The sequence below is a fragment of the Mizuhopecten yessoensis genome, unplaced genomic scaffold (genome assembly GCF_002113885.1).
Source record: "Mizuhopecten yessoensis strain PY_sf001 unplaced genomic scaffold, ASM211388v2 scaffold5811, whole genome shotgun sequence".
Classification (NCBI taxonomy): domain Eukaryota; kingdom Metazoa; phylum Mollusca; class Bivalvia; order Pectinida; family Pectinidae; genus Mizuhopecten; species Mizuhopecten yessoensis.
This window is the reverse complement of record NW_018406235.1, coordinates 55,006-69,581: the sequence shown is the minus strand read 5'-3', so window position 1 is coordinate 69,581 and position 14,576 is coordinate 55,006. Positions and strand designations below refer to the sequence as shown.

The 14,576-nt window shown below is 35.7% G+C and overlaps 1 protein-coding gene across 1 annotated transcript in view; it reads left to right on the top strand.

The window, feature by feature from the left end:
- The window catches only part of LOC110451146 (probable serine carboxypeptidase CPVL), a 54,006-nt gene extending 50,758 nt beyond the window's left edge, over window positions 1–3,248 (top strand). Inside the window, exon 12 of the mRNA XM_021499008.1 lies at window positions 607–3,248. Coding sequence (XP_021354683.1) covers window positions 607–705 — 99 coding nt within the window. The 3' untranslated portion in view covers window positions 706–3,248. The remainder of the gene's footprint in view (window positions 1–606) is intronic.
- The last annotated feature ends 11,328 nt before the right edge of the window (window positions 3,249–14,576 follow it).

The window sequence follows — 14,576 nt, the reverse complement described above, 5'->3', positions numbered from 1 at the left end:
CATTACTGTAGAAGGGAAGACAGTGAATTTTGTCCAGGTAGATGGCCATTTACTGTTAACCATGTAATGAGAGGAGGAGAAACATTAACCTGGTAGATAGGTAGTGGGGAAAGTGGAAAGCTTCGACCTGAAAGGTTGATAAGAAGGGACTATGGAACTATTTGTTTTGCCCTTAACACTGTATAATAGTAGAGAGAAATGGGGGACACTATAACGTGGTTGATAAGAAGTGGGGGATGAGGGACATTATTAACCCGATAAGCATGAGCCTAGCTAGTAGGCAAGTCAATGAGAAAGTGACCAATTATATAGTTAGGTAAATCATCGTTATTAATATGACCTGGTATTACCTATTTAGATATTAGTGTGGTACTTAAGTTTAACTTTGTAAACAAGATGGCTTGAATTTGTGAAATAAACTGAAGCATTAAAAGTTACATCACGTAGTCGTTTGTTGAAATTTGAATTAATTAAACAATCAAAACATATGATACCAGCACAACCAATCAGGAGAGAGAATACATCACCTGTGTACCAGCACAACCAATCAGGAAAGAGAATACATCACCTGTGTATTTACTAGGTAATGTTCTTATCTGTCCACAGGTGATTGTACGTGGGGCGGGTCACATCCTGCCTTACGATCAACCAGAACGAGGCTTTGACATGATCCAGAGGTTTATAGAAAACAGATCCTTCCATTAGCGGCCGATTATGAAATGCTGAGTGATGTTATTTTACGACATCAGATTGATCAGATGAACAGCTGTAACTTAAGATGCTCCCTGTAATATGTTAACACATTGTAACCTGTCTAATGAGAACTCTGATAATCAGGAAACCTGTATAAACACTTAACAAGTAACTTAAGCTGAAGGTCCCAGCTTGTGTCTCTGTAGATTGAACCTTTCTTATCTGGAAGCCTGTATGATACGGAAACCTCGGTGATCTGGAAACTTGTATATTCCAAGTACTTAATTGGTTGTAGAGATGTTCCTACTAGACAGGTAACAATGTGATATTGTACTAGTAGGTAACTGTTGCTGAGGGGAGAGAGCAGGGGGTGAGGGAGTGATTTAACTTAAGGATCCCTGTCCCACTGACAAAGGGGACAGGGATAGTTAATATATGTAATGAAACCATGATTCTTCATAATTCCAACTGTTTTGAATGCAGTGATTTGATACATGCTTTTTTTAAGATTTTATAGTTTATATTGAAATATACAGTGTTGTTATCAAGATGATTTTGATATATATATTTATGTAGCTGATCAATGCTCATAATGTACATAAGATTTGGTGTGGTTTATGTGGAACAAAGACCATCGAAGTCGCAGGAAAGAATGACATGATAATTATTCATTGCAAAACTCTGAAACCAAGCAGTTAGGTTTGACACACCTCCGGTTCAAATTCTGCGACGTCCTAACTGTTTTGATAGGTGAATGCAACCGAACTGTAATATTTATTCCATTTAGTCACACAGCCTTCAGCATCATTCCTTTGATAACGCGAGTGCTTAATGGTGACACATTGGACAGTTCAGGATGGTTCATACTTTTCATTAAAAAAGATCATGTTGGACAAATAGTTTCTTTTCGAACATATTTTCAATGTTAACACAATGAGAAGGAAATAGGCTAATAATGTCTTGTTTGTTTGGTTACTCATTGAGCCCTCTAAAATGGTGTAGCTTGTGATGAGATGTGCCATTTAATACATCTTTAAGATGTCCTCATGTTGGCTTGGCTAGTGGTAAGGGATGGCATAGTAAAGATATCCCTTTTTGCACATAATATCAAATAACAAGATTAATATGTCCAAAATGTGATATGGTCATTGTACCTTAACGTAATACTGTACTTATAACCATTCAGATTGGCATTCTCCTCAATCATGCTTTTAGTTTTGACAGGTGTTTGTGTATTCAATATGTCTAATACTGCCTTGGGATAATCTATATTCATAACTTAATGCAAATCTGAGTGAGGAATTTCTCACAAGTGGTTTTTATCAGATATGTATTGAAGCAGTGTTTAGTTAGCTGTATTGGTGAATGAAGCCATACTTTGGGAGTGTAGTCACTAATTGCTGTATTCAGTACATAGAGGTTCCTCAATGAGTAGTCACTGATTGCTGTATTCAGTACATAGAGGGTCCTCAGTTAGTGGTCACTGATTGCTGTATTCAGTACGTAGAGGTTCCTCAATGAGTAGTCACTAATTGCTGTATTCAGTACATAGAGGATCCTCAATGAGTGGTCACTGATTGCTGTATTCAGTACAAAGAGGTTCCTCAATGAGTAGTCACTAATTGCTGTATTCAGTACATAGAGGATCCTCAATGAGTGGTCACTGATTGCTGTATTTAGTACATAGAGGTTCCTCAATGAGTGGTCACTGATTGCTGTGTTCAGTACATAGAGGTTCCTCAATGAGTGGTCGCTGATTGCTGTATTCAGTACATAGAGGTTCCTCAATGAGTAGTCACTAATTGCTGTATTCAGTACATAGAGGATCCTCAATGAGTGGTCACTGATTGCTGTATTCAGTACAAAGAGGTTCCTCAATGAGTGGTCACTGATTGCTGTGTTCAGTACATAGAGGTTCCTCAATGAGTGGTCGCTGATTGCTGTATTCAGTACATAGAGGTTCCTCAATGAGTAGTCACTAATTGCTGTATTCAGTACATAGAGGTTCCTCAATGAGTAGTCACTAATTGCTGTATTCAGTACATAGAGGATCCTCAATGAGTGGTCACTGATTGCTGTATTCAGTACAAAGAGGTTCCTCAATGAGTAGTCACTAATTGCTGTATTCAGTACATAGAGGTTCCTCAATGAGTAGTCACTAATTGCTGTATTCAGTACATAGAGGATCCTCAATGAGTGGTCACTGATTGCTGTATTCAGTACAAAGAGGTTCCTCAATGAGTAGTCACTAATTGCTGTATTCAGTACATAGAGGATCCTCAATGAGTGGTCACTGATTGCTGTATTCAGTATATAGAGGTTCCTCAATGAGTGGTCACTGATGGTTGGTTATCATGTTTATCTCACTCAGGTTAGCTAATTTTCAAATTGTATAAAGACACAATAACGTTTATATTATGTCTTTAAAACCACGTTTCCCTAGAAATACATTATGTCCTATGTCTGTTTCCAAAGGAGAACCCCCAGATAGGTCTCTGGATCCGCCAAACAAAGCAATGTTATATGACGTCACGATTAAAAGATGACCAATGAAATCACGTCTAAGGTGTTGTTCACTAGGGTAACCAAAACTGTTTAACAATTAACCCCTAGCAGGTTTAAACAATGAGTTGTGAGTGTGGAAACCTATTGTGGATGCGGGAGAAATTTATTTCTGATATTACATTTTTGGTGTAGGGTCGATAAGTGTGGAGTACCTCTTACCTGTTGATAAACGTATTTAATTAATTTGTAAAATGTGATTGAATCCTTCTATTGCATTTCCATGTAAAAGATCAATATTAGAATTGCCTCATATACCCATGTCTTACCCCTAACCTACTGTTCTTACGACTACTTCATCAACCACATCAATCTGTGAAGTGTACACATTTTGTGGCCTTTAAACAAAATCCATATATCATTGGTAGTCTAATGCATTTAAGTGGGGCGACACCTGAAGGGGTGTCACAGATGGAATGAAGTATAGAGGGCAATAACTCTGTTTAAACACAGGTAAAACAGCTATTTAACATGACATTGAAGAAATTGTTTGAGTGTTTTAACAAATTTTATCCCTTTGCCCTTGAATAAAGGTCAAGGACGTTTTCTTTTGTAAAATGTGTCTGGTATAATGCTGCTGTAAAGGCAAAGAAAAAGAAATGGACAAAATTTACCTTCGGACCAGGTGAACTAACAAGAGTAGCGTAGGGCGGAACAATATACGCCCGTCGAATGTCATATATTGTTATATATTAACTTGCATTAAAATAGGATTTGCATCACCTTAAGAGTGGCTAGCTAGCTATATATAGCATGCTATAAATCTCACCTTTCACTACAAAGTCAACGTCCGATTTTCTTTATGTTTCTAAAAGTTTGAGGAAAACAAGTAATCAATAGATTAGTCTCCAACTCATTATATTAACACAACTTGATATCATGATTATGAAGCCTACCAAGTTTCGAAGAAATCGATAGAAAACTGTAGATCTCCGGACAAGATTCAAGTACTAGAAATAAACAAAGGGCAACAACTTCCGCAAAAATAGTCGAATAACTTTTTCGTTCAAAGAAACATAACTATATATCATGACTATAACGATTTCCAAGTTTCAAAGAAATCGGTCGAAAAATGTAGGAGGAGATCGCCGGATAAAAATCAAATACTGAAATAAACAAAGGACAATAACTTTTGCAAAAATTGTCAAATCAAAATTCTTTTCAGGGAAACACAACAAAATGTCATGATAATAAAGCCTAACAAGTTTCAAAGAAATCGATCAAAAATTGTAGGAGAAGATCTCCAGAAAAAAATACTGAAATAAACAGTATACCAAGTTTCAAAGAGATCGGTCCATAAATGTAGGAGGAGACGGTCAATGCCGGTCGGACGATAATACTCCCGTCAAATTTGACCGGCGAATAAAAATGGGATCAGTGGACAGTTTCTTATTATCATTGCTACATATCTGTATTACCAGGGTGGAAACAGATGACTGTGATGTCATATACATGACATTTTGAAATCTTAGATGTTATGTCACTGTTTATCTATTTGAGAATTAGTGTCTGTTGCTAAAAACAACTATAAGCTGAAGTTTGGATAGGATTTCTGTTGTTCATCATCACTGTGTAGGACTGACACCGGATATAGCTAGTACCGAAGCGGGCATGGACGCTAGGCGCAGACAAGCCACAGGATGTTTTCCGATATTTCTGGTATTTTCTAGTACGTAGAGACAAGTAAAGGAGCACAACAGTTATACAATAAACAATGTTTTATGTGATGCAGATGATTTGTTAACTATTTCATGCGATCTGAAGATATTGGTAAGAAATGACTACAAAGCACCGGAACAAAATCAATTAAAAAGAAAGAAGATGAGATAACTATTAAATACTAAGTATGACATATACAATGATGAAACGGACGTTACTGGCATATGTAGATGATACCGGGATAATCATATAATGGTCATATGTTTAAATGTCGTCATTACGATGTAATTGACTTAAATGGTTCTTCGTCTGTGTACGGCGAATAGTTATTGATATATTTTCAAGTGTACGGCAGCTAGTATGTTAACAGTACGGCGAAAAGCTATACTAACATAACAATGTTTAGAGCGAGCATTTGTACTAGCTATGTTTTTATGTTGTTATACCATTGGAGTAACATACCAATGGTGTTGCTTTGTAACACTTTTGAATGATATCGTAAGGGAAGGGGTTAAGAATGTCAAAAGTCTAATGAATGTCGAGTTAAATAATGAGAAGGAGTACCAATTTTGCACATGCTATAACACAACTTAAGCTGTGACCTTGACAATAGCGGTGGAGAGTTTGAACTTTTGCTGTGACCTTGGCAATATCAGTGGAGAGTTGGAACTTTAGCTGTGACCTTGGCAACAGCAACTGAGTGTTGGAACTTTAGCTATGACCTTGACAATAGCGGTGGTGAGTTGGACCTTAGGCAGAAGGTGACATACTCTTTCCCTGTCACAACGTTATTATACAAGGGGGAGGGGTTACACAAGATATTTTAAGGGTGATGCAGAGAAAATCTGCACTAATACCTAGATTTGCAAAGAAATACACGTTGGTTAAGTTGATATATCCTCAATTTATTCACAGTTATCTGTAAACAGCAAGTGGTAAAGGCAATACATACATCTGAAAGTGTTAATATGTATACCTTTATAATTAACAGGCCATGGGAAAAGACTGTTTCATTCCTACTCAAGATTTCAAAGTCTATTCTAACTTTATTTTCATCAACTTTTAATAGGCACTTTTAAATTATGGTCTGAAACTGTTTTATAATTGGGACTTTAAAAAAATATTTTGCAACCCTAATATTTTGAGGGCTGAAAAACAGACACACATCTATCATTTTGGCCTATCCCTTTAATCTCTGACCTACCTGTACAACTGTATTGAGTGTATTGTTGTTTCTTGTAATCTGTGGTGTTCTACAACTTAGGTACAATAAGGTGCATGCATTTTACATTGTAGGAGATTTACAGTAATTGGGGAACGTTAGTTTAATTTAAGCTTTAACAAAATATATCACATTTAGGCAAGGTGTTCAATTAAATCCTGTATACTGTATACTGCGAACTATTCGCCATACACCAGATATGTAAAACATTCCTATTCGCCGTACAATGTATTGCTATTCGCCGTACAATGTATTGCTATTCGCCGTACAATGTATTGCTATTCGCCGTACACTTCACCAAAATTAGTTACACCAATATCTAAAGAAAGAAGCATAATATAGAGCGACTCCATGTATTATCATGACTATATAACTATAAGAAATCATCATAGCATATAAATGTATATAATCTACTGGCAAATATCAAGTCAAGACAATATTTGCTGTTGCGAATGAAGATTTAGCGGTACTAGGCAGACTGTTTTTGTAAATAATTTGCAACTTCACCAAAATAATTACATGCCTCCTGTTTCAGATATGATTTACATCTATGTTTGACTGTCGTGCTTCTTTATTTGTCTCTACACTACCAGAAAATACAAGAAATATCGAAAAATTAACGTGATTTGACTACCCACAGCTTCCATGCACATAAACGCAAAGTACTATATTCAACACAAAATCCAACTTTATTGAAGAAAATGTGGAATTATTGGACTTTTCATTTTCAAAATTACTTCCCTTTGTTACTTGTTTGAGAGGAAAATTGATCAAAATACACCTTTCAGAGTTTCAGGGAATACACGGTAACCCGACATGTCGTTTTGTTCATCGTATCATTTTCTAGACATTCACGGGTTTTTTTATTGAACTTAAAATTAAAAACCTTTCCATATGATGTAGCAGACCACAGTATCCAGGCCTGGCCATGAATTTTTATACAATGTATAAATTTGTATAAAAAAAAAAAAAAAAAAAACCCACTAAAATTGATATTTGTCATTTTAAAGTGAACAGTGCAAGGCTGCATATTTTTCATAATATAAAATTTGTATTTGGTTCGAGATTTCAATTTGGTCAGTCTGTAATTTGCTCCAACAAAATCTCCAACACATGCGAAGTTTGCGAAAAATAAATAATGTTGAATATATGCTGAATTGTAACTGAGTATTTGGTTAGCATGAAAGAGATGTTTAATTTAAGACATGTTTTAGGAGAAAAAATCCTTTCTGTGAGGGTCAATTTTAAGGCTAAAAATAACAATTTTCTGCATTTTTTAAATTTTATTTTGGTCCTTTATCGATGGTCTTTACAATTTAAGTCTTAAATACGAGAACACCTTTTTACACAATTTTCACTTCTTTATTACAATTGCATTTGTGATGTACTAGTAAATAAAATATTTTTATTTCTTCAGAGCTCGGCAAAAGCACTCGTCCGCTCGTCCTGAGGAGCAGATTTTGCTGACAGTGATTTTTATAGTCAACTAGTCTGTCGGACGAGTAGATTTTATGTACTTGGGTTACGATATATACGATTTCATAAAGTTATTACATGTTTCTAATACACTTGAGTAAATTATACAATTAGTCTAATATTTAAATTAGAAAATAACTTTGAAATTGTATATATAATTATCACTGTGGTCAAACGGCATTGTATAGGTTCTGGAAATAGCGATCGCCGAAGCGAGGCAGCTTTTTGAAAACCACAGCATGCTTGTGATCATAGACATGTTTTCGGTATACTATCATCATAACGAGGGTGGATGCAAAACAATAAGTGTATTAATAGATCAACCTGCGTTACGAACTTGAAATATTCCAGAAATGAAACTGAAAAGCACATTAAAATATATAGAATCAATGCGGTTATCACGGCCCGATCGAGGTCGACAATCTCATAGATTATGTGTCAATAATTAAATTACAGATCTCATTCGACACATGGTTTATGTATTTTTTCTTAATTCAATGATTTAAAAAATTAAAAACACACATTAACGAAAGCATTTGTGTTTTTAAACATAAAATAAACAATGATTGTAAATAGCATCTGTGGACATGCTACTGTATGGATAATAGCGACCAGACTGTATGTTAATAGCGCCTGCAGCTTTATATTACTGTATGGTTTATTGCATCAAACGTTTTTCCTCACACAGATGGATTATTTCGAGTGCAGTTACTGCCAAAACAGCTTTATCTAGTTTAGTAAAATTAATTGAACATCGCAGGCAAGACCACCAGAACTTAGGAAGAACGGTTACACAAAAGAAGAAATTTCTTTTAGTTCCAGAAGAGATAAGTCTCCTATGTAAATGTAGTATTATACCAAATGATGAAAACTGCAGCGTGAGGGTACAAAGAATGTATCCACTTTTATGTTCCCTGTTTAGAAAAATATCAAAAAAGTTATGAACACAACAGGGACCTGAGAATATGTTACAGCTATATTTAGACCTAAACTAAGATGTTCAGTAATTTTATATGTTTTAGGGGTTTAGATCAACTTTTGGTAAATATGCCGTTCATACCCTAGTCTGGCCGTTACATTTTCTCGTTCTCCTGTCACAAAATTGGCAATCTTGCCGACGCTTGTTTCAAGCAGTAGGAGTACGCTTAGCAAAGGAATACCCGAAACTGGGTTGTAAATAGTTGTGTTTTTCGGGGGCGGGGACTTTGAGGAGGGAGAAGGAATGCAGTGAAACTGGACTGGATCGATGGCGACCATATAGCTCAATTGGTCGAGCATCCGTCTAGAGTTCGGAGGGTTCCAGGTTCAAGTCCTGGTCTGGCTGTTACATTTCCTCTTTTTCCTTTTACCCATGGAAGGTTTATAGAGTTTGGTGTATCTTCGGGGTCGAAGACTTTGTTGTTGAAGGACGGAGTAAGTAGCAGAACTGGACTGGGTCCATTGTGGGCGACCAAGTAGCTCAATTGGTTAGGGTGTCGGTCTACAGTTCGGAGGGTCCGGGTTCCCAGTCTGGCCGTGGCATTTATCTTTCTACTGTTACACATCTAATAAACATGAGTGCAAAAAAAGTACATCATATAAAAATAACGCGGAAAACTATAATGAAAATTACTTAAAAGGAGAAAGTTACTTTTGAGATGTTAGAAAGAAAATCTTTCTAGTTATGCTAACTTTCTGTAAACGGAATTGCTACGTTTTTGACGGTCAAACGTGTAAACCACCGACAGCTTCAAATGATATACATAATAGCCAAGCCAAACACTTACTATCATATTGTTGTACTATATGAATCTATTGAAATATCAATTTGAGCCGGACAGGTTCGGCCCATGCAACACTTAGAAATTAAAGTCGTAAAATTGGCGGGAAAATCTGACGTTGCATGTTTTATGACAATGTAATTAAGCTGATTCCACGGGGGGCCTAACTTACCCGAATGCCTCTCCGACCTTACTCCATGGGGTGGCTCGTTAGGCCATCCGATCTTCTGACAGGAAAAGTTAGATAGTTCTTCAAAAACAGATGGCTACCCTACTTCCCAGAACGGACTTAAATATAAGGGGTCTAATTTGCCCAGGTCTCTTCCTAATTGTTATGCCGGTCTTAAAATCTCATTGAGATTATGTTCTTATCTCATTCTGAATCATTAAATATCAGATATCAACAAAAGCAACGCTCTTTTTAGGCTTTGCCTTTTCTTACTACGATAGAAAGTTGAAAACTCACAGCTTACATGCCACACGTACATGTGGACGGTCCTTTATGTTATCATAGAATATAGTTGTACGCAAACTGTAGCTCACATGTACCCGTAAGGTTGCAAAACCTCTGTAATAACAATTGGAAGCGACTTATTACCATGTAAAAGTTATACAAGGAAATCGCAAGTAATCGACAGTATAATCACTAGTAATCATAGTTAATTTTATCATAACAAGCAAGTAACCATACTGTAGTCGTCAATTAAGAGCCACGGTTGTTCAAACTTCAGACATTAACTTAACTGGAACTTACTTTGATTGCAGGTCTCCTCATACACTCTTTTATCATCATCATCTCTGAATTCAATCAAAATTTATAAGATTTATTATCAGAATTGTAGATATTAGATCGACTCGGATGTCAACGTTTGTGATTAATGATCGATTATGTAAGATGAAGAAGTGAATATCAATATATATTACAGTTTATCGGGTTGAAAAGTTGCAAAAATAACTGCTTCATTCGTTTTGACCAGGGACGTATAGTGGGTTTTTTTCATTTGCAGTATAAACCAGGGACGTATAGTGAATATACTGTCCCTGTTTTGACTAATTAAGCAACATGGGTAATGATAAAAAATAATCCAATTTACCTCGACTGGAGGTGTACAACAACGTGATTTATTTAGCTCTCGCTTCGGTGATCTCTATTTCCGGAATCTGTACAGTGCCGTTCGACCACAGTGCCTTTGAAACAATAATATGTGAAATTAACTAGAATATCAATATATTATCACAAGAATATACAGAAAGTTGATCTAGCTATTTATTTTTTATTTTTCTTGTTAAAAACTTTTTTTTTAATGGTATTGGTAACAGGATGGAACTGCTCTAAATATGTGTGGTATTTTTCGGTTATACCTACCAAAACAACAACTTTTAGGAAATAACACTTGAAATGTTTATTAAAATTTATTTGATGTGTTTATACAGTAAATGGGAAAAAAATGCAGTAACAGCACAGGACTTTGTTTCGAGTTTTCCTTTTCCAAAAAATGTGACAATTTCTGATAATGACGCATTTAATTTACAGTCAACGTTGTCATTAACCCTATACTCTTTGTAATGCTCATATAGGTAATGCTAGTCGCGCGTGTAGTGATGTCTCCTCAAGCTGGGGGTTTCCGTGGCTATTTTTATACGTAAATTAGTATGTGTACTAATGTACAGATGAGAGATTTCCACAAACACTGAACAGGCTTCACACACCGAAATCTTAATTTATTTAAACGTAGAAACAAAAAATAAGTAAATATTGAAGAAACGAGAACTGTTCCGCGTCTGTTGCGCAACGTCAACAAACATGTAAGGCTACAGTAGGCCTATGGGATTTTGCTAGAGATTTTAAACGCTGGGTCATATCTTACATGCATGATTGTGATCAGCAGCAAACATTGATCGTTGTAAAATAGCCATAACATAGAATATCGTAAAATGGTAGAAATTACTGGCACTAGTCAAAATTCAATCCAACCACAGGGTCACGTTACAAATGTCTGCTATACTGATATGGGTCACAACACACATAAACATACACAAGGGAAGAAGCTTCGTCAGAACACTACCGGTACCGCCAAATTTCAAATGAAGATTTTCAACACTTACTTTTGTTATTTTTTCCAGGGATCTGCGGTGATAGCTTCGGTTTGAATTGTAATTAAGTAATCCATCATGATTAATTGTGTAAGTATTCGTCTAATACATCCAATCAAGCACTTTTTCGGAGAATTTGCAGTTTTACAGCCATGATTAACTTGAACCTTACCCGGAAATGATGAGGGCTTTTCGACATGTCTTTATACCATACTGCCAAATACTACGGAAAGTCCCAAGTCCCCCCGAGTAGAGTCTAGTCCCGCAGCAAATATATTTTGGCGCAATGTTTAACATCATGTCTGGCATAGTGTCCTGATATGTATTTCACATTTTACGCTTAAGAGTTACTGTATCAATAATATTGGACTATGTAAATGTGAAATACATACCAGGACACTATGCCAGACATGATCTCCAGGCTGTACTCAGTTATATGACAATACCTCTATCTGTCTGACTAATTAGTCGATCTCCAGCCTGCACTCAGTTATATGACAATACCTCTATCTGTCTAACTTAGTCGATCTCCGGCCTTTACTCAGTTATATGACAATGCCTCTATCTGTCTGACTAATTAGTCGATCTCCAGCCTGCACTCAGTTATATGACAATACCTCTATCTGTCTAACTTAGTCGATCTCCGGCCTTTACTCAGTTATATGACAATACCTCTATCTGTCTGACTCAGATAAGTAAATAACATACACATTTTAACAAATCTTTGTTATCTATGCTATTGGCTGCTGATTGTCTGTCGTACGATGATACGTGTAAATGTCTGTCGTACGATGATACATGTAATTGTCTGTTGTATGATGATACATGTAATTGTCTGTTGTACGATGATACGTGTAATTGTCTGTTGTATGATGATACGTGTATTTATCTGGTCGTACGATGATACATGTAATTGTCTGATGATACATGTAATTGTCTGTTGTACGATGATACTTGTAATTGTCTGTTGTACGATGATACATGTACTTGTCTGTTGTATGATGATACATGTAATTGTCTGTTGTACGATGATACTTGTAATTGTCTGTTGTACGATGATACATGTAATTGTCTGTCGTACGATGATCCATGTACTTGTCTGTTGTACGATGATACATCTTATTGTCTGTCGTACGATGATACATGTATTTGTCTGTTGTACGATGATACTTGTAATTGTCTGTTGTACGATGATACATGTAATTGTCTGTCGTACGATGATACATGTAATTGTCTGTTGTACGATGATACATGTTATTGTCTGTCGTACGATGATACGTGTAATTGTCTGTTGTACGATGATACATGTAATTGTCTGTTGTACGATGATACATGTAATTGTCTGTTGTACGATGATACATGTAATTGTCTGTTGTACGATGATACATGTAATTGTCTGTTGTACGATGATACATGTAATTGTCTGTTGTACGATGATACATGTAATTGTCTGTTGTACGATGATACATGTAATTGTCTGTTGTACGATGATACATGTAATTGTCTGTTGTACGATGATACATGTAATTGTCTGTTGTACGATGATACATGTAATTGTCTGTTGTACGATGATACATGTAATTGTCTGTTGTACGATGATACATGTAATTGTCTGTTGTACGATGATACATGTAATTGTCTGTTGTACGATGATACATGTAATTGTCTGTTGTACGATGATACATGTAATTGTCTGTTGTACGATGATACATGTAATTGTCTGTTGTACGATGATACATGTAATTGTCTGTTGTACGATGATACATGTAATTGTCTGTTGTACGATGATACATGTAATTGTCTGTTGTACGATGATACATGTAATTGTCTGTTGTACGATGATACATGTAATTGTCTGTTGTACGATGATACATGTAATTGTCTGTTGTACGATGATACATGTAATTGTCTGTTGTACGATGATACATGTAATTGTCTGTTGTACGATGATACATGTAATTGTCTGTTGTACGATGATACATGTAATTGTCTGTTGTACGATGATACATGTAATTGTCTGTTGTACGATGATACATGTAATTGTCTGTTGTACGATGATACATGTAATTGTCTGTTGTACGATGATACATGTAATTGTCTGTTGTACGATGATACATGTAATTGTCTGTTGTACGATGATACATGTAATTGTCTGTTGTACGATGATACATGTAATTGTCTGTTGTACGATGATACATGTAATTGTCTGTTGTACGATGATACATGTAATTGTCTGTTGTACGATGATACATGTAATTGTCTGTTGTACGATGATACATGTAATTGTCTGTTGTACGATGATACATGTAATTGTCTGTTGTACGATGATACATGTAATTGTCTGTTGTACGATGATACATGTAATTGTCTGTTGTACGATGATACATGTAATTGTCTGTTGTACGATGATACATGTAATTGTCTGTTGTACGATGATACATGTAATTGTCTGTTGTACGATGATACATGTAATTGTCTGTTGTACGATGATACATGTAATTGTCTGTTGTACGATGATACATGTAATTGTCTGTTGTACGATGATACATGTAATTGTCTGTTGTACGATGATACATGTAATTGTCTGTTGTACGATGATACATGTAATTGTCTGTTGTACGATGATACATGTAATTGTCTGTTGTACGATGATACATGTAATTGTCTGTTGTATGATGATACATGTAATTGTCTGTTGTACGATGATACATGTAATTGTCTGTTGTACGATGATACATGTAATTGTCTGTTGTACGATGATACATGTAATTGTCTGTTGTACGATGATACATGTAATTGTCTGTTGTACGATGATACATGTAATTGTCTGTTGTACGATGATACATGTAATTGTCTGTTGTACGATGATACATGTAATTGTCTGTTGTACGATGATACATGTAATTGTCTGTTGTACGATGATACATGTAATTGTCTGTTGTACGATGATACATGTAATTGTCTGTTGTACGATGATACATGTAATTGTCTGTTGTACGATGATACATGTAATTGTCTGTTGTACGATGATACATGTAATTGTCTGTTGTACGATGATACATGTAATTGTCTGTTGTACGATGATACATGTAATTGTCTGTTGTACGATG